Source organism: Heliangelus exortis, chromosome 3 (assembly GCF_036169615.1).
Source record: "Heliangelus exortis chromosome 3, bHelExo1.hap1, whole genome shotgun sequence".
NCBI lineage: Eukaryota > Metazoa > Chordata > Aves > Apodiformes > Trochilidae > Heliangelus > Heliangelus exortis.
The window spans coordinates 25,609,442-25,632,610 of record NC_092424.1 but is presented as its reverse complement, the minus strand read 5'-3'; the positions used below and the strand labels follow the sequence as shown (position 1 = coordinate 25,632,610).

The window sequence follows — 23,169 nt, the reverse complement described above, 5'->3', positions numbered from 1 at the left end:
AATAGTTTGGCTGTTGAAACCCTGTGAGCCAAAAAAAAAAAAAAAAAAAAATTAAATTGGGGATGTGTGTTTAAGTTTTTAACCTGAAGTTAATTCACCCTAGGAAGTCTAAGGCCAGCAGGGACAGTTGGTCAGCTCAGGTTATCAGTATTACTATCTTATCTTTCTGTGCCTGTACTGTGTGTATTTTCCTTCCGTTTTGTCTCGTAACTAACTGGGTGGATGTATGTACACAGATGGGTATTTCAAGCAAAAAACAGATCGTAAACTTTTCAAGGAAGGCACCTGGTCTTATCATCTCTGTTTCTAGATTTCCTTCAGCAGTTTGTGAGTACATAAACTATGTACACTCAAGAGCTCAACAGGTATGACAATGAGTGACAAAAAAAAAGTTACTACTTCAGGTTCCATAAATGACACGAAGTACAGGCTAGGACTTCTGCAGTTTTTATTTCCCCCTTCTGGTTGTGCTCTCCCCAGATCTGAACCTTCCTTGCAAATGTATGAGGATTACTTTGGCATTTTGAGACAGGCAGAGTTTTGTAAGTGGGATATAAACATAGTACTTTGGGTTTATTGTTAAGACTCAGCTTTGTCTAGTGGCTGCATATTTAAAAAACTGTGCTCCATTTCTATGAACAATGTTAAAATGTGCCAGAAGTACAAGCAGTTGAGAACTTTGGGTTGCTAAAATGGAAGGTGTAATTCAGTTTTCTTTGAAATTTGCTCTATGAACATGTTCAATGACCCTCATAGGCAGTTCATGTTTAGAGTGTTAAAAAATAATGTCCACCCAAGATGGATCTCAAATGTCTTCCTCCCCAGGCATGTAATAGTTTTTTATCAGTAAGAAAGTTACTGTCAACAGCAATGGCTGAAACAGACACCAGAGGAGAGTTTTATGCAAAAGGAATGCCTTCTCTTAAATGCTTAAAATTCTGAGACACCTTCTTGTGATCTCCAATCTGAGCCTTACTCAGTTTTTAGGACAGTGGCACTGGGTAGAATAGCAAGTGCTGGTTCTCCCTGTAGTCTCCTGTGGTTTATTTTTGTAGAAAAAAAAAAGCTTCCTCAGGGTGGAACCCCAACAGAACTGAAGCCTTGAAGCTGCCTTCACATGACAAATCTTGCTAAACTGCCCTTTAAACTGATTTATTGCTTTACTGCTTCCTATAAAAGCGGCTCCCACACGCGGGCAGTGCTGACAGGTGAAGGGCAGAAGCAGAGGCAGCGAGTTGCTCCTTGCACAGCTCTGCATTGCAGAACTTGAGAGCAAGGGAAGGACAGGGAGAGAAATGGGCCGCTACACAGGGAGGAGCAGCAGGCTCATCCTCATGTGTGTGGTGAGCCTTGTGCTCTTTGCTGTTGAGATCTCGGTAGCCTACATTGGCAATTCCCTTTCCTTGGCTTCAGACGCTTTTGCTGTTCTCTCTCACTTGATCTCCATGATCATCGGTCTGTTCGGTGTTCGGTTCAGCCGTGTCAGATGGCACAAGGCCAACACCTTTGGCTTCAGCCGGGCAGATGTGCTGGGGGCTTTTGGCAACACCGTTTTTGCCACTGCTCTGATGTTCAGCATCTTTGTTGAGGCGATCAAGAGATTCATCAATCCTCAGAAGACTGAGAAACCGCTGCTGGTCCTCATAGTTGGGGTTGGAGGTCTGATCTTCAATGTGTTCAACTATATTATCTTCATGGACTGCTGTTATTGTCATGCACCCCATGGAGACACCGAAACAGGTAAATAACGCTGTTGCTCGACGTTCCCAGCCCTCTGCAATGCTGCTTAATGACTTTTCTAGAGACTATTAACTGCTTCTCTGAGATGGGCGAGTAAAGCATCATAGTTTTCTTCATTCTTTCGTTAGCTGGGGTAATGGACTATGTCTGAACTCACCCGTGTTTCCAGCTATCACTACACGTGCTTTTTAGTAAATAATGTTCAAGTAGTGTACATGTTGACTTCGTAAGGATTACAGTGACCTACGAGTGAAATTTTCTCCCTAATCCACTGGCTAGCAAAAGTGGAACAAGGTGTGCTACCATCCTAAGGAGAAACTTACTAGGAGGTGCCTAATCCTGAAATACCAATCATCCATAATCTCCACTCTCAATGCTTTAGTAATTCTGTTGTAATTTTTGTCTAAGACATAGTTAATTTTTGAGAGGTGTTTACAGTTTGTACAAGAAAAAAGAACAGGAAAGCCTCAACCTTCCTTGATTTGGAGGTAAAAGACAAATGTTTTGAGGATATTTGAATGATGACCAAAAACCTGTGGATACAGAGAAGGGCAGGGGAGAAACAGTGATTCTCTACAGAGATCTTTCGCCGGAGGTTCTGTTGAGTGCACAGAGCTTTAGCTTCTCTGTTTCTTTTTTTTTTTTTTTCCTTTTAGCGTGGCATTTCCAAATTCCTACACTTGGGAGGAGTTGTGGGAGCTGTTTTTTTATTCCTGTAGAAAATATCTCACTTTATTTGACATAAGATACATCCATGTTCTCTCCCTCTCTCTGTACATACATGCCCACATAAGAGAAATATTTCAGTTGGGATAGGAACCAGAGATTTGCAAAGCACTTACCGGACAGCCTGGGGTGAAAGCTGAGAGAACCCACCTAATAAAGCAGCTGCTGTTATGTACTGCTCTTGATGAGGTCAGGTAAGTTTTATATTTGGCTTTCAGACAGAACAGGGCTTAGGAGCTAGAAATTAAGTTTGTTAGTTTACATTTCAGTGTTGAATGTTTCTTCTGTAGGACTTTGAGTGAGTAAGATTTCTACTCATTATTAAAAGGTACCTCCTGATGATGTTGAAGCTTTACTTTACTTCTGTGTAACACTAAAACCAAATGCACAGCTTATTTTGGTGCCTGTTTCTTTAGATGCCCAACTGTTTAAAATTTGAGCTGCTCCTAGACTAAAATTGTGGTGATGTGTAATTAGCAGAGGTATTTAATGAGCTTTGTCAGGCATTGATGACAGTTACTTTGATGACAGTTCCTTTGATGACAGTCTTTGTTTATGATCACTTCTGGGAAGACATCTTCCAAACTTGTGCCTCTTGGGGAAGAGAGAAAAGAAGAATACATCAGCAGTTAAAACCAAAGGTGGGGAGTTTCCAGGCAATTTCAGAATTAGCTGAAATTAAAGGGCACTCTGTAGGTAAAGGCTATTCTCACTGGATTTCCAGGATCCTGCTCCTAACAGCTCTCTGGGACAATACCGCTATCCCTCTCCCTCTGGTAGACTCATGTCAACTGGATTTCAGTTGCATATGCAAGTGATTCGTTTCCTACCATCTCCTAAAGACTGTAGAGTTTTCAGTTGTTTTGCTTCTCTCTTTCTAGTATGGTGAATCTTCTCTGTTTGACATAATGCCTACCGGCAAGACAATACCTTTTTATACTGCAGAGGGAATGCTCTTTTCTTCTGCTCTTGATTTCATAATCCCCACTTAAGTAAAATTTCACATTTATTTCCTTTAATTCTTTCCATCCTGAACTAGAATGGGATTTTTATTACATTTCTTTATATCTGTACTCTGCAAAGTATACTTATATACTTTATGTTTATATTAAAAAACATGAAAAGAGAGGGATTCCATCTCTGTCTCTTACCATTCTATGTGTGAGGAAAAGATACTCTTTCCTGGAGATGGGAGATGGGAATCAAGGCAATTTTCAGCACCATTAGCAGAAATTCAAGTGGATGGACATGGTCTCTGAATCCTGCTGGTGCAACCCAGCTGTCCACAGGCAATACCCTCAGTGAAACCTGAGCAATCTCCTGACATCAGTGAAGGTTTGCTGGAGGGTAAAGGTTTGCAGGGCAGCACTCTGCCGCTATGCTTTTCAGAGAAGTGGGAGGGCTGCGTTCAAATCTCTTTTCCCCAAGTAGTGAATGGTTTGAAACAGCCCTCTCTTGTACATCATTGTTAGCATTGCTTTGAAAAATACAAAGCCAAAAATTGAGAGGTTCAGTTGTCCATTGCTGTATTGTGGGTGCTGAGGATCTGAGTACACTGAAGCTGATTGTTCCACATGTATTAGTGCCATGATGTACTGCAACAGGCAATAGTTTGTGTCGTTCCTCCTTTGCATGCTCTGCCATCAGGGATGGAAAAATTAGCTGGTGGGGTTCCTGGATACTGCTGACAGCAGGGGCAGAGTGAGCCATGCCTACAACAAGCATTGCTAACCTTGTCTGAGACCCAGTGGACACAGAGGGTGGTGTTGACAGGTGCCAACCCACTTCTCCATCTTTTTCTCTCATTCGTCTTCTGTCCTCATTTAGCTCACTGCATCCTCCATGCCTCTGGTTCTCATCTTAGTACAAATACTCTTGTTGAGCAACCATAAATGTGTTCTTCTGAGCTGCCATCCCTGCTTAACCAGGCAGACCCAATTTTCCTCCTCCTCCTATCAGATGAATTTGTTTTGCCTCTGACCTCTTATGCTTTTGTTCCTTCCTCCTTCTTTTTTGTCTGGTCCTTTCCACCCTTTGCTCTCTGCCTAACCTCCTAAGTCTTCATCTACTGGTTTCCCTCTGTGCCTCTCTCTAGGTTGTTCAAATTCCCTTCAGCCAGCTGTGAGCACCGATTTCCTCCCACCAGGTTAGATTACAGTCTCTCTGGACTCTGGGTCCAGCTTTGCTCTTGATTCAGGCAGTCTAGTTACACACACTGTTAGCACAAAGAGGAGAGATCAGCAAGAATATGGGGAGGATGTGCCACCATTCTTTGTTTTGTTGCTGGCCCAAAACAGCTTCTAGAGGTATAAAATACTTCTGCCCTCCTGAAAGGAAATGCTGTGTACTTGGGCCATCTGGGCTATCCATAGCAGTGTGGAGGGGAGCACAGACTAGTAATTACTTTTTCTTAAAATACAGGAAATACTTCTTAAAATATGGAAATATTAAAGCTTCCTCAAGAAACTTTTGCCAGAAGTTAACATTCATAAAATACTTTTTTTTTACTGTTGCTGTTGGAAATAATAGAGCAGCTTTAGCCAGAGTTTTCTGAAAATTTTGAGGTCTGGTACCTCATGCAGAAAGTTTTGGCAGAAAAATTAAGAACATGGAGAAGTAATATATGCAGCTTAAAAAATAAGAAAAAAAAGTCAGGCTCTCATAATAAATACCAGGCACCCTAAATACTGGCCATATCCTTTGAAGTTGGTCATAAAAATACAGAAAGCCCACTTTACTGCACACAGAGCTCAGCTTACTCTTGCTTGTGTAGTTCAGCATATTGTCTCCTATACCATTTATGAGCAGCTTTAGACTGTTAGGAGGACCACAGTTCAAAAAACCCCACGTTAGTCTGATTATAGGAATTCTGCTGTTTATCTTGAGAAAATGAATAAAGAATAACATGGAGAAAACATTTGTCCTGTCGTCTTGTGATCTGTACAGGGAAGTGGGGTGGGCAGTAGGAAATGAGAAGTGTGCCTCCCATCTGATACAGAGCCACCCAGAATGACTGGGGCTCTGAGAAACAGCCCTGATCTTCTCATGAGAGACCACAGTATTCACACAGTTCACAACTCATTTTGAAAAACACCTTCTGTGTTAGCAGCCAAGTGGCTTGCTTCTTTATTCTGGTAGGTGCAATTTAGTAAGTATGTGTAGGAGCTTTTTATGTGACAGCACTGTTGGGACTTGATTCTCCTATCTCATTGTGCACCAGCAGCTGCCACTCAGATAATAGATGGTGTGTAACCTATCAGTGGCAAATACACCTTCTTTCTCCTCCTGGACCTCATAAAGAGTAAGTTTGTTTTTTCTGAGGCTTGCTAGGAGGCACATGTCTTTTTCTAGGCTTTTGTAAGTAGGAAAGGGTTGGGGGCATATGTGTGTGAAGGAAATCAGATGAGGAGAGGGATCAGCTTTGCTGGCCAAGTGACTTGGGAAGGTTTTGTTGCTATAATATTCTGAACTCAATTTTTGTGTCTGTTGTTGGAAACAGACAGATCCTGGGAGAAGTGAGAACATTTGTAGGCCAAAATAAGTGGATAAGTGGCTGCTTGGCCTGTATCTTAATACATTAGACCTTCCAAGGTGAGAAGTGTGCAGGCAGTGAAAAGCAATTTTATTTTTAGCACTCTCAGCTTCAACAGATCCAACAATCTATACTGCAGGAGAGGGAAGTGCTCTGGGGGTTAGAAATATAAAACAGAGGATTTCAGTTTCTTATATTGTCAGCATGAAGAATTTAATGATCAGTTAATTCCCTGGTCTGAACAGGTCTCTCTCGAAAATCTCCTTCTGAAAGGGTGCCAGATTCTGCCAGTTCAATGGCTTGGAGACTTTTTTAAGGAATGGGAAGAAACCCTGGGTGTAGCACCTGTAACAACAAACCTCTAACTTAATGTGCTTTTCACACCTGAAAAGCCTGAATGCTTTTCCTCAAGATCCACTTTACTACCTCCATTTTACCTCTCCTTTGAGTATTTCCTCAGCAGGTTGATGCTGTGACATCCAGCTCCTTGCCAGCATATAAATGAAGGGACATAACCTGTATACATTCATTTCCATAAATCCCAGAGATATTAATGTGTTGGTATGCAGGTAACTGAAGCCTACTCTAAGCAAATACTTATATTTTCTGCCTTTGATTTCTTCAGCATTACTGGGTGTAGTCAGCTCAAATGGAATAAGAAAGCCAAGAGAAACTCTCAAAATAATTTTAAGTGTTTATCAGGTAGCTAGGACTTCAGATATATTTTTCTGAACGTCCTCTCAATTAGTATGCCAAATAATCCTCACTAAATCTTTCCAAAGCATTTTTGAGGAACTATCCCAAAGGTAGTTAGATCTGCATTTACATATTAGCTGGGGCTCTAGTCCAGTCTTTAAGAAAGGCAAGGCAGATGGGAAGAGACTGGAAGTTTATTTAGCAACATGCTTCACTAAATTTTCTCCAGATCTATTTTGAATGCTTCATTCTCTTAAAAGAAACCTCAGAAAATAATCTAAGGGAGGGCTATTTTACTTTCTCCGGTGGTTTCAATGAGAAAATTTTTCATCAAAACAAGTAAGACCAAATGCTTTGAGGTTACTTTTTGGAAAATGGAAAAATGGAAAGTGTGGAATGAAAATAAAGCAAGCAAATAATCCCTGAATGGTTTAAGCAGTAGTGTTAAGGTAAGATCAAAATTTCTGAACTGAGATTCCAACAATGCCAGAACCACTGAACTCTGGGTAACTACATTTGCTCATGACTTTGAACCAATTTCATGGTCAAGGCATAGACAGACTGTATGAGTTACATCACAGTATCTGTGGTGAGCTGTAAGGAAATAAAAGGACTGTAGATAACTGAGTTCAAAGTCATAAACTGTTTCAGTACAATGGGAAGTTTAAGGCTGATACATTATGTACATTAACTGCAATTATTTTATTTGGACCTGCTTTTCTGCAGGGAGTTTGCTACAGGCACAGATCTGGGATCAGTTTCAGACTAGCTGCTGGGATAGAGAATGAAATTTTTGCAGTGTTTTCTGCATCCAGCCAGCCTGTGGTCTCTCACTGGGACAGTTTCAGGACTGTCCTGAATTGTCACAGCTGTGATTAAAAAAACAGGAACTTCACCTCTGCATTCCATCAAGAACACTGCTAAAACTTTCATGCAGATTGCTGAACTTGTGCTGGGGGGCTAACTTTTAGGCTTCTTCTCTCTGGACTGAGGCAGATCTCATACTGATTTCCCAGCTCTTCCATCCTTCAGTGTCTGCCAAGAGATTCCATCTTCCTCTCACAAGTACAGTTCTGAGCAGAATGAGAGGAAGAGACAACAAAAATGAGCAAACAATAAGGAAAAAAGCCACCTGCAAACAGAATACTCTTATACTAGCCATGCTGTACAACAAGTTCAGTTGTTTGGTGTTTATATTGTGATTCATTTTGTAGTCAAATTTACCTGCAGCAGAAGCCAACTACATTGGTTCAGATTTGATCTGCTATGAATTTGCCCCAGCATTCCTAATGCAAAGAAAGAAGCTTCACAGGCTTCACGAGAGCCTTCAGAGCTGTCACCAAGTCTTATGGCAGCGAAGCTTAAAGAGCCACTCTCTTCACCACAACCCTCACAGCATTTTAGGTTCGTACAGCCAGGGATGATGCCTTTAAATGTAATATGCCAAGGGTCAGCCTCAGCTTTTTGTGCAAATACAGTATTTTTCTCCCCAGCGTCTTAGAAGAAGCATGACTCCTTTTATGTATGTGTGGGTGTTTGTTTCTTTCAGTCTCTGTTTTTTTCCACATAATTCCTGAAATATATTTAGTAAATAATATTTATGATGGGTTAAAAAGTAATCTCTGCCAGGACTTCAATAAACAGGCTGAAGAGTGATAATAATTAATTCTTTATTTTCATTATTTTTTTACTATCCAAAATCTATAGCAAGACAAGGCTGTGAGTGATCTTATTTTCATTCTTTATTCAGCAGTGGAAGAATATTACCATTATTACTGCTTTTACTGTTGTCATATTTCATTATAATACAGATATACCCTGTTTAGGGAAAGTGAGACAGAAGTCTGCAAAACTGAGAGTGGGACAGGGAAAGTCAGTAGTCATTTTTTATTCTGTCCTCCGATACAAGACCAATGATACATCAATGGAATTAGCAGGATCCAGGTTCAAAACAAAGAGGAAAAGGTGATTCTCCCCACCATAAGTAGATGTGTGGAGCTTGTTGCCAAGTCTACATCAGTGAGCAAAAGGTGGGACTGGTACTTGGAAAAGAAATCTATTGAGGGCTACTAAATACAGGTATCTAGCTCAGAAACTCTCCTGAGCTGAAAACAGTTGAGGGATGGAAGAGTGTTAAGGGAAAGTATCATATATACTTATTCTGCTCTTATTGTTACCTAAGCATCCCCTTATGGCCACAGATGGTGATAGCCTGTTGGCTAAAAGTTCTGACTGCCACAGCCAAGTGTTAAAAATTGGTGTGCCAAGAACTTTAAAAACTTGATTCACAGAAATCTTACAGGAGTGCTTTGCATCTTTGAGGTTCAGAGGGAAAATTGTCTTTTTTATAATAATTTTACCAGTTCATATGATTTTTACCAATTTCTGTTCCTGATCAGGATGAGGAAACTGCAAGAACAGCTTTTTGAGTAGTATTATAGCTGAAAGTAAAGCTAGCAAATAATTCAGAAAACTAAGGTGCTGGGACAACCTTTTCTGAACCTTTCTAAGAGGGACTTTTTCAGTTCAGCATAGTTTGAAGGGGAGGGATGGGCATATTTACTTTGTTTTGTTTAATAGCTCTGGATGAAGGAGTAGAACTGTAACATTATATTGATGAATGCCTGCAGTAGGAAGTAAAACTCAAAAGGATGCTGCAAAACACTGTTCCTTCCTAAAAGGATTTTACATCTAAAGTTCTGATACTGAAAGTGGATCAGTGCAAGCAGAATGGTCCTGCTCACAAAGGTGGAAGAGCCTGAGCAGAAACCCTGCTAATGGGGTCGGTGTCTACATGCAGGCTTTCTTCTGGACTATGTGAAAGATCAAGGTGTGAAAGAGCTATGTGGACAAAACACAGTTTCTTCTGAAGATTGAGCTAAAATAATTATTATTGTTATTGAAAGTGATGTAGTAAACAAGAATGGTTAGTGTTGCTTTGTTCAGATGACAGTTTTAGGAGTTGTTGTCTTGAAGTAATAGTGGTACTCGGATGAAGAGATCCAGGAAAGCTTGTATGTATACTGGGCTGAGCAAAAACCTGGATTTCCAAGAGGCTTTCTGAGTAGCTAGGCATGAAGGGGAAGTCCTTTGTTTAGAAAAATAATTTGTCATAAAATGACAAACAGAAAGCCGGAGTGTGACCACAAAAACATTTGCTAAATGTTCAGAAGACAAAAGTGAATCACATGTGAGGCAGTTCTTGAAAAGGAGTAAAGAAGAGAGTGAGGACCTTTGCTGTGCCTCCGTATGAATCTCTGGCTGACATCTGAACTTGATCTGTGTTTTGGAGACTGTGCAGATTTGGTTCCCTCACGTCCAGATATTTGCTGATAATAGTGTTTTTATCACTGTTTCTTCAAAATAACTGTTATGCTTTTAGTTTTTGAAGTGAGTTCAGGGCCATAACATCTTCAGGGCTTTTTTTTTTTTTTCAAAGAGAATTAATATATATTTTGCACCAGAGGATCAGTGATGTTCCAGCTACTGCTGGGAATTCCCTTAGTTTCTATGCAGGTGCCATGAGCTGGGTGGGCTTCAGTTTAGTTTTTGATCATAAATGATGTGCCAGACACAGTATTTTCTGTCATTAATTGTAGTAAAAAACATGTAGTTTGTCACTTTCAAGTTTATTTCTAATAGGTAATTTAACTTCCTATAATTCTTCTACATTCTTCTTTTTGTTCTGCTTATGCCACACTGCTTTTTATTTGGCATTGTTTAAAATGTCTTATATTGGTAGATGTGATTATAGAGCTGAACATGTGTGTTGATGTACATTATGTTCTCTGCTCCCATTATTGTGTTTACCTTTACGGTAAGGTTATTTTCAATACGTTTATTTTTTCCATTTGTTTATTTGAATATTGCAGGGTCCTTTCATTGCTTGGGCATTGAATGAGTGAAGGACAAGCACAAGATTCTCCAGTTAACTGGGAGTTGTGTGTGCTAATCCTTGCAGATACAGAGGGGATTGTTCCCTGGAGGGCTAGTTAAGTCCACTCCAGAAGTTAAGATGCATCTTGGGTTATATACAACCATGAGTTTGGTTGTGTACACAGAATTTAGGTGGACTTGAAAGGCTGCATTTAAAAAGTGTTTTCAAGCAAGGGATCAAACTCTAACAGTGGTAACCACACAATTGCTTCAGAGTTAAAACAAAGCAAAAATTTCTGAGACTTTTAGTGAATTTCCGGTTGTAGAAAACACCGCTTTTGACAGGAGGAACATGATAGTGTTCTGTGGCCATGCAGTTATTATTGCATGGTGACATATGCTTTCTCAAGAGTGGTGAAACTTTTGATGTGGCACTTCAGCATAAACTGTTGCTGAAGCAGCACCTCCAGCACTGGTGTGCCACTGGCAAATTGAAACACTCCAGACTCTTGTGGGATACAATTTTAAGGACATTATTTTATTTTTTTTTTTATCTTATCTCTTTCATTTAATTTTATTACTCCTGGGCCCAGGTCAGATATTTTTTAAAACTACTTCTGATGTCAGACACGAAAATTAACTGTATGATGATGATTGATTGGAGTTGGATTAGATGATCTCTAGAGGTCCCGTCCAACTCTGATGATACTTTGTGTGATCTCAAGTCCACTTTGGGGTCACTGAAAATCTAGTGATACTAGCAATTGTTTTTGACAGCCCCATAGTAGAGAATGGCTTAATACCTTTTGATTATCCAGTGCTTTCCATCATCTTGAAATGCTCTCAGTAGACGGGCTCTGCCCTTTTCCATTTGCATGCACAGGCACCACTTTTCCAAGAATGATCGTAGGAACAAAAAAACCCAAAGAAATCTACAAAAAACAAGATAGAGGTTTATTAATTTGTTATTGCTTTTATAGATTATTCTGAACGGTAAAAAGTATGCATTAAACTATTTTTCTCATGGGCTGATGCTGGATTCATGATGTCCCTTGCTAAAGGCCTGCATCAGGAAATTTCCTGGTTCAGTAGATGGCACTCTCTCCTTTGGTTTGGCACTGAAGCCACCAAGAAAGCACCAAAGGAGTGTGTTTCTTGCATCCGTCACTGGAACTTCCCCGTATTAGTATGCTCTGGTGGTTTTACGCGAGGTCCCAGGATGGCTCTCTGACCCAGCGGGCCCTCTCCCAGCCGTCGTTCCACGGCCACTTTATTTTGTATTTATTTCATCTTTGATTCATTTCCCACAACCCACGGTCGTTCCCAACCACCTCGGGGGGGAGGGCTGCGCGGCGGCGGGGAGGAGCAGGGGTACCCGACAGCACCTCGCCCAGGGACGCGGGCATGCGGCAGGGCGCCGGTGGCGGCACCCGTGACACCGTGCGGCGGCGGTACCGGCGGGTTCTGGTTGTCGGCGGTATCGGGTTATCGGCGGGGCGGTGCCGTGCGGAGGGAGGGCGGGGTGCGGCCTCCCCTTGGGGCAGGGCGGCAGGCGGGGCCCGGGGCGGCGGGCGAAGGGGTGAAGGGTTTTGTGGAGGCGGCACTTGTTGCGTGGCGGTGGCTGTGGGGCATGTCCCAGCGGTAGCGCGAAGAAGGGCGCCCGTGGGGACCGGCGGCCTCCATCGCCATGGGGCGGTACTCGGGGAAGACGTGCCGCCTCATCTTCATGCTGGTGCTCACCGTCGGCTTCTTCGTGGCCGAGCTGGTGTCGGGATACCTGGGCAACTCCATCGCGCTGGTGTCCGACTCTTTCAACATGCTCTCGGACCTCATCTCCCTCTGCGTGGGCCTTTCCACGGGGCGCATCGCCCGCCGCAGCCGCCGGGGTCCCCGCGCCACCTACGGCTACAGCCGGGCTGAGGCGGTGGGGGCCCTCAGCAACGCCGTCTTCCTCACCGCCCTCTGCTTCACCATCTTCGTGGAGGCCATCCTCCGCCTCGCCCGCCCCGAGCCCATCGACGACGCTCAGCTGGTGCTCATCGTCGGCAGCCTCGGCCTCGCTGTCAACCTCGTGGGGCTCCTTGTATTCCAGGACTGGGGCTCCTGCTTTCGCAGTCACCCACCCTCCTCACCACCCACTGCCCCCACGCTGTCGGCCGCGCCCGGAGGGGCCCCGGCCGGGCCGGTGGATGAAGCAGGTGCCTTTCGGCTGCATCCTCGCCTTGCCTCGCTCTCCGGTCTTCCCCTCGTGTCTCTCACTTCTCCTCTCCCCTCGCACCTTTACCCGTCCCTCCCCCTCGTTGCGCTCCTGCTTCTTGACTCTTGGGACCTGCCAAGCTGCCAGGCCCATCCTCGGGGCCCTTTTGGAGCCCTAACCCCGCTCGTGGGCCCAGGGGAATTTCACTAAGCTTACTCAGACACCCATCGCCTCTTTCACCTTGTACTTTACACTGGGCTGCTAAGCATCCCCTCGGGATGGGGAGGGAGCTGTTGCTTAACTGCGGAGAAAAAAAATGGCTTGCTCTTTTTTTATTTTTTTTTTTTTTTTTCTTCTCCTCATCTTTGAAGTAAATTGGTTTTGAGAAGGATGATGTCTTTTCTGTTTGTAGAACTTATACACAACACAGCGTTTCTTCTTTGAATGCAGGTGATTCACCAAATGACCAAAAAAGCCCTGAAGAAGGGCCTGAGAGAAAAACAGAGAGAAAATCTGAAGCCTTGAACATCAGAGGTATGGGAGAACACTACTAATATTATATTAACACTTAAGCACTTTCTGGTTTCCTGTTTAGATTTTTTCCCCTGTATATCATATAAGAAATGGAGCAAAATCCCAGGACTCTTCAGTGTGCAATAACCCAGTTATCTCTAGCAGAAAGGTTTTGGTTGCATTAAATAGTATAGATAATACCAAAATAGTTTGATGCTGATTTGGCTCTGTGTGTGTTCACATTGTATAAAAGTCTTTAAAAGAGTGCAGCTGAACTTTTTGGAAAGGAGACAAAGGCTCTTGGATTAAGCTCACATCACTAGAGGTCTTATAAGAAGGTAAAGCCAGGTATCTGTGAAGTTTTTTGAATGTCATTACTGTAGTAGTTGAAAATGCTTGTGGCCAGAAAACAGAATTTCTTATAATCCAGAGGCTAATGATATTTTATAGTCAGCATGAGGAAAACGGTTCTGAAACTGGTGCTTCAGCAGTGTTTTTCTGGGTCCTTGAACTGTGAGTCTGTCCCTGACAGAGGCTGTCACAGGATCAGCCCTTCTTATCCTGTCATTGGGCAGGTCCCTGGGTATCTGCAGAATGAAACTGAATAGCTGCTTCTAGGAACAGATTAACCAAGTGTCTTGCTTCCTCTCTGTACAGATAGTTTGTATGCACACACATTTATGTACCTGTTTTGAGCAGAGCCTAAACCAGATTCCTTTATGGTTGCCTGTCAACATCTGGTACTTCTCCAGAGTTGTGTAAGTTGGCATCACATGAATTCAGTTTGATGAGGTCAACATGGCAGTCAGGCACTTGGTTTTTTTTTTGGTGTGTGTCTTTCAGAAGTGTTTTCACAAACAGAAGTGGTTTGCACAGAAGTGGTTGCACAAATGTGTCTGTAAGGGAAGACACTTCAAAAATCAAAGCATGTTCTAGAGCCACAACAGTTTCTTGAGTGTCTAGAAACTGGTGTCTCTGGATGTTATGGCATTATAGTAGTAAGATTATAAGTATATAAGTATATAAGTATATATATATATATATATATATATATATATATAAGTATATATATATAAGTATATACTTATATATATAAGTATATATAAGTAGTAAGAGCAGGAAAAGCCAACTATCACCCTCAGGAATGGAGGAGGGAGTATAAGAAATTGCTGAATATATATTTTAGAGAAGGCCTTGCCTACCTGCATGACAGTGCTTAGGCATAATGATTCTGAAAACTGTCAAAAATGTCTGAAACATAAGGAGTCTTATCTTGGTTACTTTTGAGACCCTGTCTTTGATTTTTAAAAAGTTATTTCCTCTAAGTGCTGCTTAGTATGTCAGTATGTCATCTTTGTAAAATCAGTTTTTATTGTCCTTGAATATTTCTTGCTTTTTTAGTCATAGCTACAGATTTGTGTCTTTAAAATTCTGATTCAAAATCTGTTTTCTCTTTGCTGATGTTAGTTAAATAGCTATAATTCCTAATCACTTGGCAAAAAAGTCTATACATTGTAGAATTGGAGTCTACCTGAAAAACATGGCTGGACAAAGTGGATCAGCAGAGAAATTGGTTCCTTGATTTTTAAAAGTGGTAGGAACAGGAATGTAGACATTCTGCCTGACTGAGTTAATTATTGTAGTGTAAATTTATTCCTTTTTACTTACACATATAAAACTGTGCAGACTTTGGATACTATGTGTTACCTATGGTCTTACCATACTGATTTTATTTACATTTTTTGTTCTATTTTATAGATTTTGGGAATCAATAGCAAAATGGGTTCATTTCTGTCTTGGTCCTCACCGTGTGATGGGTAACCAAGATGTACATATTAACTATGTTACTAGTGTAAAAGAAGTGTTTTCCAAATTCCGCATTCCCAATTCATAATTTATCATAATTCTGATATGCTTAATTTTAATTAAAAAACCCAAAAAGACTGTCTGAAACATTTTCCTCTGCTCTCTGTCAAGTTGCCTTGACAATTGCATCCTCCTTGTCCCTCTTTTTCATGCAGTAGCTGATAGCCCATACTGAATCATGATTATTTGTAAATGAAAAGGAAACACTGCAGCTCTGTTGGGAGTAAAGCCCTGTGGGAATCTGCCAAATAGGGCAGAACATGCCTGGGTCCAGCAGAAAGAGCTGCAGTCACTGCAAGTTTGTACTTTCTTATCTGACCCAAGTGATTTGGAGAAACTCCAATGGTTATTGCCTTCATTTCTCATGCTGAAGATCAATGTTCATGCAAAGAACTGGCAAGAAACAGTAACACGGTTCTAGGTCTAATCCAGTGTCTACGTGTCTACCATCATCAAAAAGTCAAAACACTTTGCTGTGTTGTTAGTGAGTTTCAGAAGGAGCCTTTTCCAGTCCAGAGGAAGTGATTGAGTTGGAGAGAAAGTGCTTGTTAAAAGGGATGTTAAAAGGAGGTGGTCCATTTTATTGGACAGGCACTGAATTAAAAGTATTGACAAAGAAATTAATTTCATATATTTGGAGATGTTATGAATTAGATTTCATTCCAACCCATGCCTGAGTCTAAACAGTGAAGACTGACAAAACTGGAGTGCATTTGAGCAATGATAGGAAGAGGGAAGATTAGGTAAACTAGTAAAAAAAAAAAAAAAAAGAAATTAAAAGGGAAGAAAAAAGGAGTTCTTATATTACTGTAACTTTATAGCAAAAAGACTATTTTGATCACTGTAGTTGAAAGGGCAGCTAAAAATATCTTACTGCAAGAGCCTGCTTTGTGTCTTTACCTTTTGTGCAAAAACTTAACCTATTGATGTAAAAAGTGGTACCCATATACCCAGCATTCCTCTCAATTCAGAGTAGTCTAGGCACTTATTAGAACATGGTGTCCATGTGACTAACTTCCAAACCAGATTCTGGTTTTTCTGGGGGGCTAGTCTAAGGGCTAGTAGTGTTGTGGGATAAGGTTTAATATGATCAGCAGTCAACCTTGATCAAAAAATTGGAGTATGAGGGCATTTGGAGCTATAGGAATGGGCATAAGTTTCACCTAGGTAATTTTTCAGATTTCAACAGTGTCATAGAAGCTGATAGAGCAGAATAACTTAACTGACTTACTGGGAGTGGTCTGTGGTTTTCTTATCTTTCAGGGTAGAACAGATAGTTTTAGTCATGAATTTTTAATTGAGAATTGAGGTTTAATGTACCAGGATCTCTTTAATATGCAGGCATTTAAGCAAACACATTTTACGTTGCCATGGCATTGCAGTTGGACCACAGTTGTTAGCATACCCTACATGTTTAATAATGCATCCCACTTAAACAGCTGCGGTTCAGAGTCAGTATTTCCCTTGGTGTTTTGTTCTGAAAGCTGTTACTAAAAAAATTCAGTTATGATGTTAGTGCTTGAAATATTGCATTTTTCAGAACAGACTTGAAAAATGCAGCTTCACTGTCCTCCTCCCCCCTCCAAATGCTACCCTACTAATGGAAATTGTGTCGTTTGTTTCAGGTGTTCTTTTGCATGTTATGGGAGATGCACTTGGATCTGTGGTTGTGGTAGTTGCTGCTACAATCTTCCATATACTTCCTCTGGATGATGCTCCATGTAATTGGCAGTGCTACATCGATCCAAGCCTCACAATAATTATGGTGTTCATCATCATGTCTTCTGCGTTCCCACTTATCAAGGAGACCTCAACTATTTTGTTGCAAATGGTTCCTAAAGGTGTTAATATGCAATTATTGAGTAAGTTACATTTTTGTGAAATGCTATTAAGTTCAATGATCTATCTCAATGCATATGTTATTTTTGGAATGACATTTTTGGATTATTTATTCATAATGGCTCTAAATTCTCAAGAACTGTGATAAATAGTCACATGCCTGTGTCCTAGCAACATGACTCAAATCTCTCTGGATTAGTTAAAGCATGTATTTTGAGAATGTGGTACTCCAACAATACATCAAAAATACCAGGTCTTGAGCTGTTAATGCTTTGTGTGGGGTGTTTGTGAAAGAAAAAACAGTGAATTACAATATTTCCCAGCCCTGCAACAGCTTTTCCAAAAGGCTTCCAAAACAGATTAGAAATTTCCATTAAGGCTGGGTAACTTTGTAGCTCTCTGGCATTGCTCACACTGATAAACTGTGGGATAGCACTAGTTTTTTCTGTAACTACACCATGCTCAGGGCTAAAGAAACCAGAGGTTGCAGGCTCTTGTTGTTGTTGTGTTGTCTTGTTGTGTTGCTCTAACCCTGCTTCTATCAGTGGCTGTTAAATTGCCACTGGGGGGGCTGAGGGATGGGGTGAACCCAAAACGAAGGGTGGCCTCTTTGTGTGGTCATCTTGAGGCTAAAGCAGGTGGCTGGGAGTAGATATGTTTTCCTAAGTACAGCTCTTTTTAAAAGATTGGAAACCTCGGCTTTCGTGTAGAGCCCTTGATGGCAAAGCTGTTAATTAGCCAGTACACCAAAACCTCTAATATCTTGCTCTTATGTCTTCCAGCTGACAGACTAGCTCGTGTACCAGGGGTTACTAGCCTTCATGAGGTGCATGTTTGGGAGCTGGCAGGTGGGAAGAATATTGCTACTCTTCATATCAAGTGCCAAACTCCTACTGATTACCAAGATGCTGCTTATAAAATACGGAAGGTTTTCCACAATGCAGGGATCCATTCTGTGACCATCCAGCCTGAATACATTGACCACAAGACCTCCCAGCTCCTGTGCAGCTCACCCTGCATCTCAAAAGCTTGTGACTCTCAGCTGTGCTGCAGTCAGAGGAAGCCACCCCTGGCTAAAACTAATGGCTATGCTGAGAAAAATGATAGCTGCCATTCTGCACTGCATAAAGACAATGGTTCAAGTAAAAATGATGTTGAAATCCCTATCGAATCCCCACTGGCAGAGGATAGCATTAAAAACCTGAAAAATTGTGTTGGGTCTGTTGACAAATCACAGTTGGGAAGTACACGATTGTAGGCATTTTCCTCTACTTCTTATAATGTTTTCACAGAACAAACATATCCTGGCTGGGAAGGGGGCCATCGGTGGTTGTAGCTGAAGTTGGTGTGGGAAAAAAATTTCCGTGCTTTAGCTGTAAACCAAAATACACCTAAAACCCCCTTGTACCTGAAATAAGGACTAATGTTTCCACAAGGTGTGTTGCATTTGTCTAAGATTTTTTTGCTACAGCCTAACCCAGTTCCTTACAAACTACATGTGTATTCCTGTTGTTAGAGTGGATGGTGTGTCTTGCTGTCTGCACTGATGCTTGCAGTTAATGGCCAGTGGCACTGGAAATGAAACTCTGGCCATTTCTGCTCAGGTGAGCTGTTCCATAAAAACCCTGTGGCCAGTTTGTAAAGGGCTGAAGTACTGTGTATTTCTAGAGGACTTCAGTAGAGATGCTTTTCTGATCCTTAAACCTCATTTTTGCACAGACAGTTCACGTTCAAGAGTAACACTTGTGCTTCTGGTCAGTGGGGTTTATGAATGAAATTGAGAGCATCTAAGCGAGAGAGGAAGCACTCAGGAATTTTGACTTGCATTTTTTTCTGGATTGGCTCCTGTATTTAGGGTCAAAGCAGAAGCTGGTCTTGTTTCTCTACTAGTGATACTGGAGTATTAGCCTAATTACAGATAAGTATTGTAAAGTTCCTGTCCTGAATGTGAAGAAATACTAACATGGTCTGTACTGATTCTAGCAAATGGAAATGCAGGCAGTAATCCAGTTAACTTTTACCTTGTTTGCCGTTGTGATTGAACTAAGTCTTTTTTATTTTTATTTGTGTCTCCTGACAACAGAAATCATATTAGCCATGGTCTGAATTCATCATTTTGTGGGATGATCGCAATATCTTTAACACCAAGTGTCTGTCATTATTCATGCTGAATAAATAAGCTAATGTGTTTATTATGAACAGTTAAAATTCTGCAGTTGTATTCTAAGTCAATTTAATATTTTATTAATTTAGAAAGTCCCTTTAAAATTTGTATGGAGTGTTATCACTTAGAGGAAGCTTTAAAAATTAAAACAGGCCTCAGTCCTCCCCTCTGCCCTCCCCCTCCTTGCCCAGCCCAAAGGTGTATTTCAAAGTGTATTTAGTGAAGCAGTTCCTTGATCTTTTTGCTGCTCACCATTTTTTATTTGTTTTTATGGCATGGAAGGGTGCTCCATGGAAAACAAGATGACATACCCTGTCACTAGTGCTGGATTGAGGTCAGGTCTGTTCCCCAGATTTTTGGAAGAAGAAACCCAATGTCTGATCCACACCGATTGTAGTGCTTAGCCTCACTGGCTATGCAGACCAAATCCAGAAGCTTTCAAATACATTTTTTATGTCAAAAGTAACCTTTCAATTGCCTGCATGTCCTGAATTTTAATAATTTATTTCTGGTGACACCTCTGTAAATGATGCTGTCTTTACCTCAGTGACACCTTAACAGAAAGGGAAAATTGATTTCCTGCCCAGACTGGGAAAATACCAGGACCTCCTTGTAAGGCTGGCTTGAAAACTGCCAAGTCCTTATTAATGACAATTACCTTAAGTCAATGAATATTAAACCATGCAGCAGGCTATTTTGCTGCTTATAAAATGGTACTTACTGAAGCAGTGATTGCAGTCTACATAGCACATTTCTAGATTTGTAGTTACACCTTTTGAACAGATTCTTGGGAGAATTAATATATTTTATAGCCTTCTGTCATAGGTTTGTACTGTATAAATTAAACTGTGTGTTAGTGTAATTGAAAGCTTGGTCCTCCACTCTGAGTCTGTTGGCAGCAGCAGAACTGAAAGGATCTTGCTTGGCAGTTATTGCACAAATTAATGTAAATCAGGAAACATTTTAAGAATTTCTCTGTCTTTTAAAAGCATGTGACGTAAAGTAAGACACCCCCTTCTTCCATTCTTTTTGTCCTTATTTTCATCTATGATGATGTTTAAATGTCAGGGTTTAGATGTAAATAACAAAAATATTTATAGGCTTTTTGAGAACTGGAATAGAAGGCTCCCAAAATAACAATGAAGTCTATGGGAGAGCTTACTTCCCAGATATCTTCTAAAACAAACACCCTTTCATAATTATGTGTTTGTATCTTAAATCAGGTAATAATTTTATATATGGATTCTATTGTATGATTGAAAGATGTAATGGCAGTATTGTTTACTCTGGAATTGGAGAAAACTAGTATGTGTAATGCTAGAGCATTTGACAAAATGAACCATTCTCTTCTTTTTCCTTCCAGTGCTTGTTAAAACTGTGATTATCTATTTTTAAAGTTTTAAAAAGTGTTGTAACCTGAAAAGACAATGAAGTAATATTCTTCAATTTTTTTTTTTCTTGATTGGTTGAATGTACTGACATTGTTTCCTGCGGGTAAATAGGAAAATACCCAGGATTATAGAAATCTTCTAGATTTTATAGAATCTGTCAAGAAAACAGGCAAATTTAAAATTTCCTTTATTACATAAGCAAGCAAAACAAACCTATATTATTTATGAGGTAAACTTGACATTTTCTGTTTAGGGGTTTTCAAAGGATTTGGCTTTGCTTTCTGACCTGGTATCCTTGCCTTCGAGTCCTGTAGCAACATATTTTTCTCTTCTGTTTTAAGTGTGTTGCAATTGAGCTCCACTGGCTGGCTCCTCTTTACTTGTTAGAGGACTTCATTCCAGTCGTTGTATTGGCTTATTTCTCTTTAAGTATTGGCATATCTCTTCTAATTCTCTTGAAGTATGCTCACCTTGGTTTGAAATACAGGATAGTTCAGTATTTGCCCTTATTGAAAGACACCTGTTCTGAATTCAGTATTGCACTGTTCTTAAAAAAATCTCTTCTCTGGCCTCTTAATCTTAATTGGTTTTTTTCCCTCCATTTCAGCAATGAGAAATTTCTGGTGGTAGCAAACAACATGTGCTACCCTGTCCTTATTGCACCCTTATGGCAATCAGTTTCTCTTGCAGTGGTTTCCCCTGCCTGTCCATCACTGCCTGCAGTAAAGGAAATCTGCTTAGAACAAAGGTGATTTTCAACTTGTCCACCTTATATGGCCCTCTGGTAGAGAACCAGTCATGTGTGGGACTTGGTTTTATGACAATGAAACATTTGCTAGCCTTGTGAGATAGCTATGGAGCAAAAGTGAAATCTGGAATAAATTAGCATGGCATTGAATGCAAAAGCAGTTTACTGGCTTTATTCAGTCATGGGCCTTTCCTTAAAGTAAATTCAATTTTTGCCGCCTTTTTGTATGTCACTCTTTAACCAAACTCGTTGAATTGATAGTTAATTTTTCCTTCTCCTGTAACTCTCTCTTTACTCTTCTATGTGAAGAAAAATAATTGATGCTATTTTTGGGAATATTACCTTTGCTCTACCAAGTTGTCAGTTTACTTCCTTTTCGTTGCACTCTTTGAGATATTAATTTTCACTTGGAATGCAACTGTGTTTTTTCTCTTCTTAATATTTTTCTTATTCTTCGTGCCTTCAATAAATGCAGTATGGTTTTGTCATCCTTCTGGTCATGGTGTTGCACCTATAGTATAGTTTAGAAATACCTCTTTTATGCACTGTTTTAATTTTTGAACTCCATTTTATTCAAATTCACATTTCTGGTCTTGCTATGGGATACACTTTGCCATGGCACACCACTTTTTGACCTTGTTTAGTTGTTCCTATTCTTTCCCCCTGCCCTATTATGAGACTTACTGTCCTGAATGCTCCCTTTTATTCTGAATTTTAAGGGGAATATGCCAGCATATGTATTTTTCCAAAGTGAAGTTCATCACCCAAGGTCTGTAGATGGCTTGATATGAGCTACTCCAAGGACTACTCCCTATCCTGTGATCTGTGTCAATGTGTTGTCTAAGTAGTCATCCTCAGATAACAATACGTATATTTAAATTATTTATCAACATACCACCTGAAACAACTTTTTCAAGCACGTTGGTTTCTAAGCCTCAGAAGGTATAATGACTTAACTAAGGTGTTTGTTAACACTTAAGAGGAAAGCTTGGTTCATTAATTGCAAAGCAGTTAAAAGTGACATTTCTGAAAAGATAATCCCAACACTATGAAGATTTCTATAGGTTTTACTCCTGGCTTAGCTGTACAGTTGAAGCACTTTCTATGTTAAATACTTTTATTTGAACAGTGATGTCTTAGTATGAGGATGTCATTGTGAAAAGTTGTTACATTTATGGAGTTGTGTTGCTTAAAATTTCCTCCAATTTTGCTCTTCATTATGTGATTTAATAAATGGGCCAAAATGTAGTTTCCATGATTGCTGAATCAATGAATGGAAAGTGGCACTGTGGTTTTATTAACTCTTAGTGAAAAATTACTTAAAGTTTTATGTACAGGCAAATTTTTTTTTCAAAATGAAGTTTGAATGTCCTGTAAATAAAATGTATTTTTAAATAAAACCATTGTCCTGAGCTTGGTGTATATTAGCAACAGGGAGCTTGTATCAGCTTGGAGAGTTTTAAGACATTTGTATGAATGAAATTTGTGCTTAACCTGTGAGTGTGCTAATGACAGGATTAAAACTACATACAACAAATCTTTTTCTTGTCGTAATGGTGGTTTTTAACAGTTAGTAGTCCAAACCTTGGCTCTTTGAAAAGAAGCCTCAAGATCACTTGAGCAGCATTGCTGTGATGGTTTCCATTTACAGCCAGTGACAGGTTATACCTGTAGCACTTACCATTGGATCTCCAGAGAAGGCACTAGGGCAGTGCTGTAGCTTTGTGGTTGAGCTTATCTCTTCTGAAGTGTGGTCAAAAATTAACACAGTTAAAGTGTGGTGCCCTGCTGTGATGGGTTTATTTTCTTCTTTTATTGGGGGAGCTACTGTGCTTGCCTGATGCACATATCTCATCCAATAGAGATATCAGGCTTTTGAAT

General features: G+C 40.4%; 1 protein-coding gene across 2 annotated transcripts; it reads left to right on the top strand.

The window, feature by feature from the left end:
* Positions 1–1,216: 1,216 nt before the first annotated feature.
* SLC30A10 (solute carrier family 30 member 10) lies at positions 1,217–22,688 on the top strand. Of its 2 annotated transcripts, none has more exons than XM_071739683.1 (4): positions 1,217–1,740; positions 13,218–13,301; positions 16,772–17,008; positions 17,768–18,392. In XM_071739683.1, the coding sequence occupies exons 1-4, from the start codon at positions 1,296–1,298 to the stop codon at positions 18,241–18,243; spliced, it is 1,242 nt and encodes a 413-aa protein (XP_071595784.1). In that variant the 5' UTR covers positions 1,217–1,295; the 3' UTR covers positions 18,244–18,392. The 2 variants fall into 2 exon arrangements, with proteins under 2 accessions (XP_071595784.1, XP_071595783.1); XM_071739682.1 differs by lacking the exon at positions 1,217–1,740 and adding an exon at positions 12,128–12,768 and having other exon boundaries at positions 17,768–22,688.
* Positions 22,689–23,169: the final 481 nt, after the last annotated feature.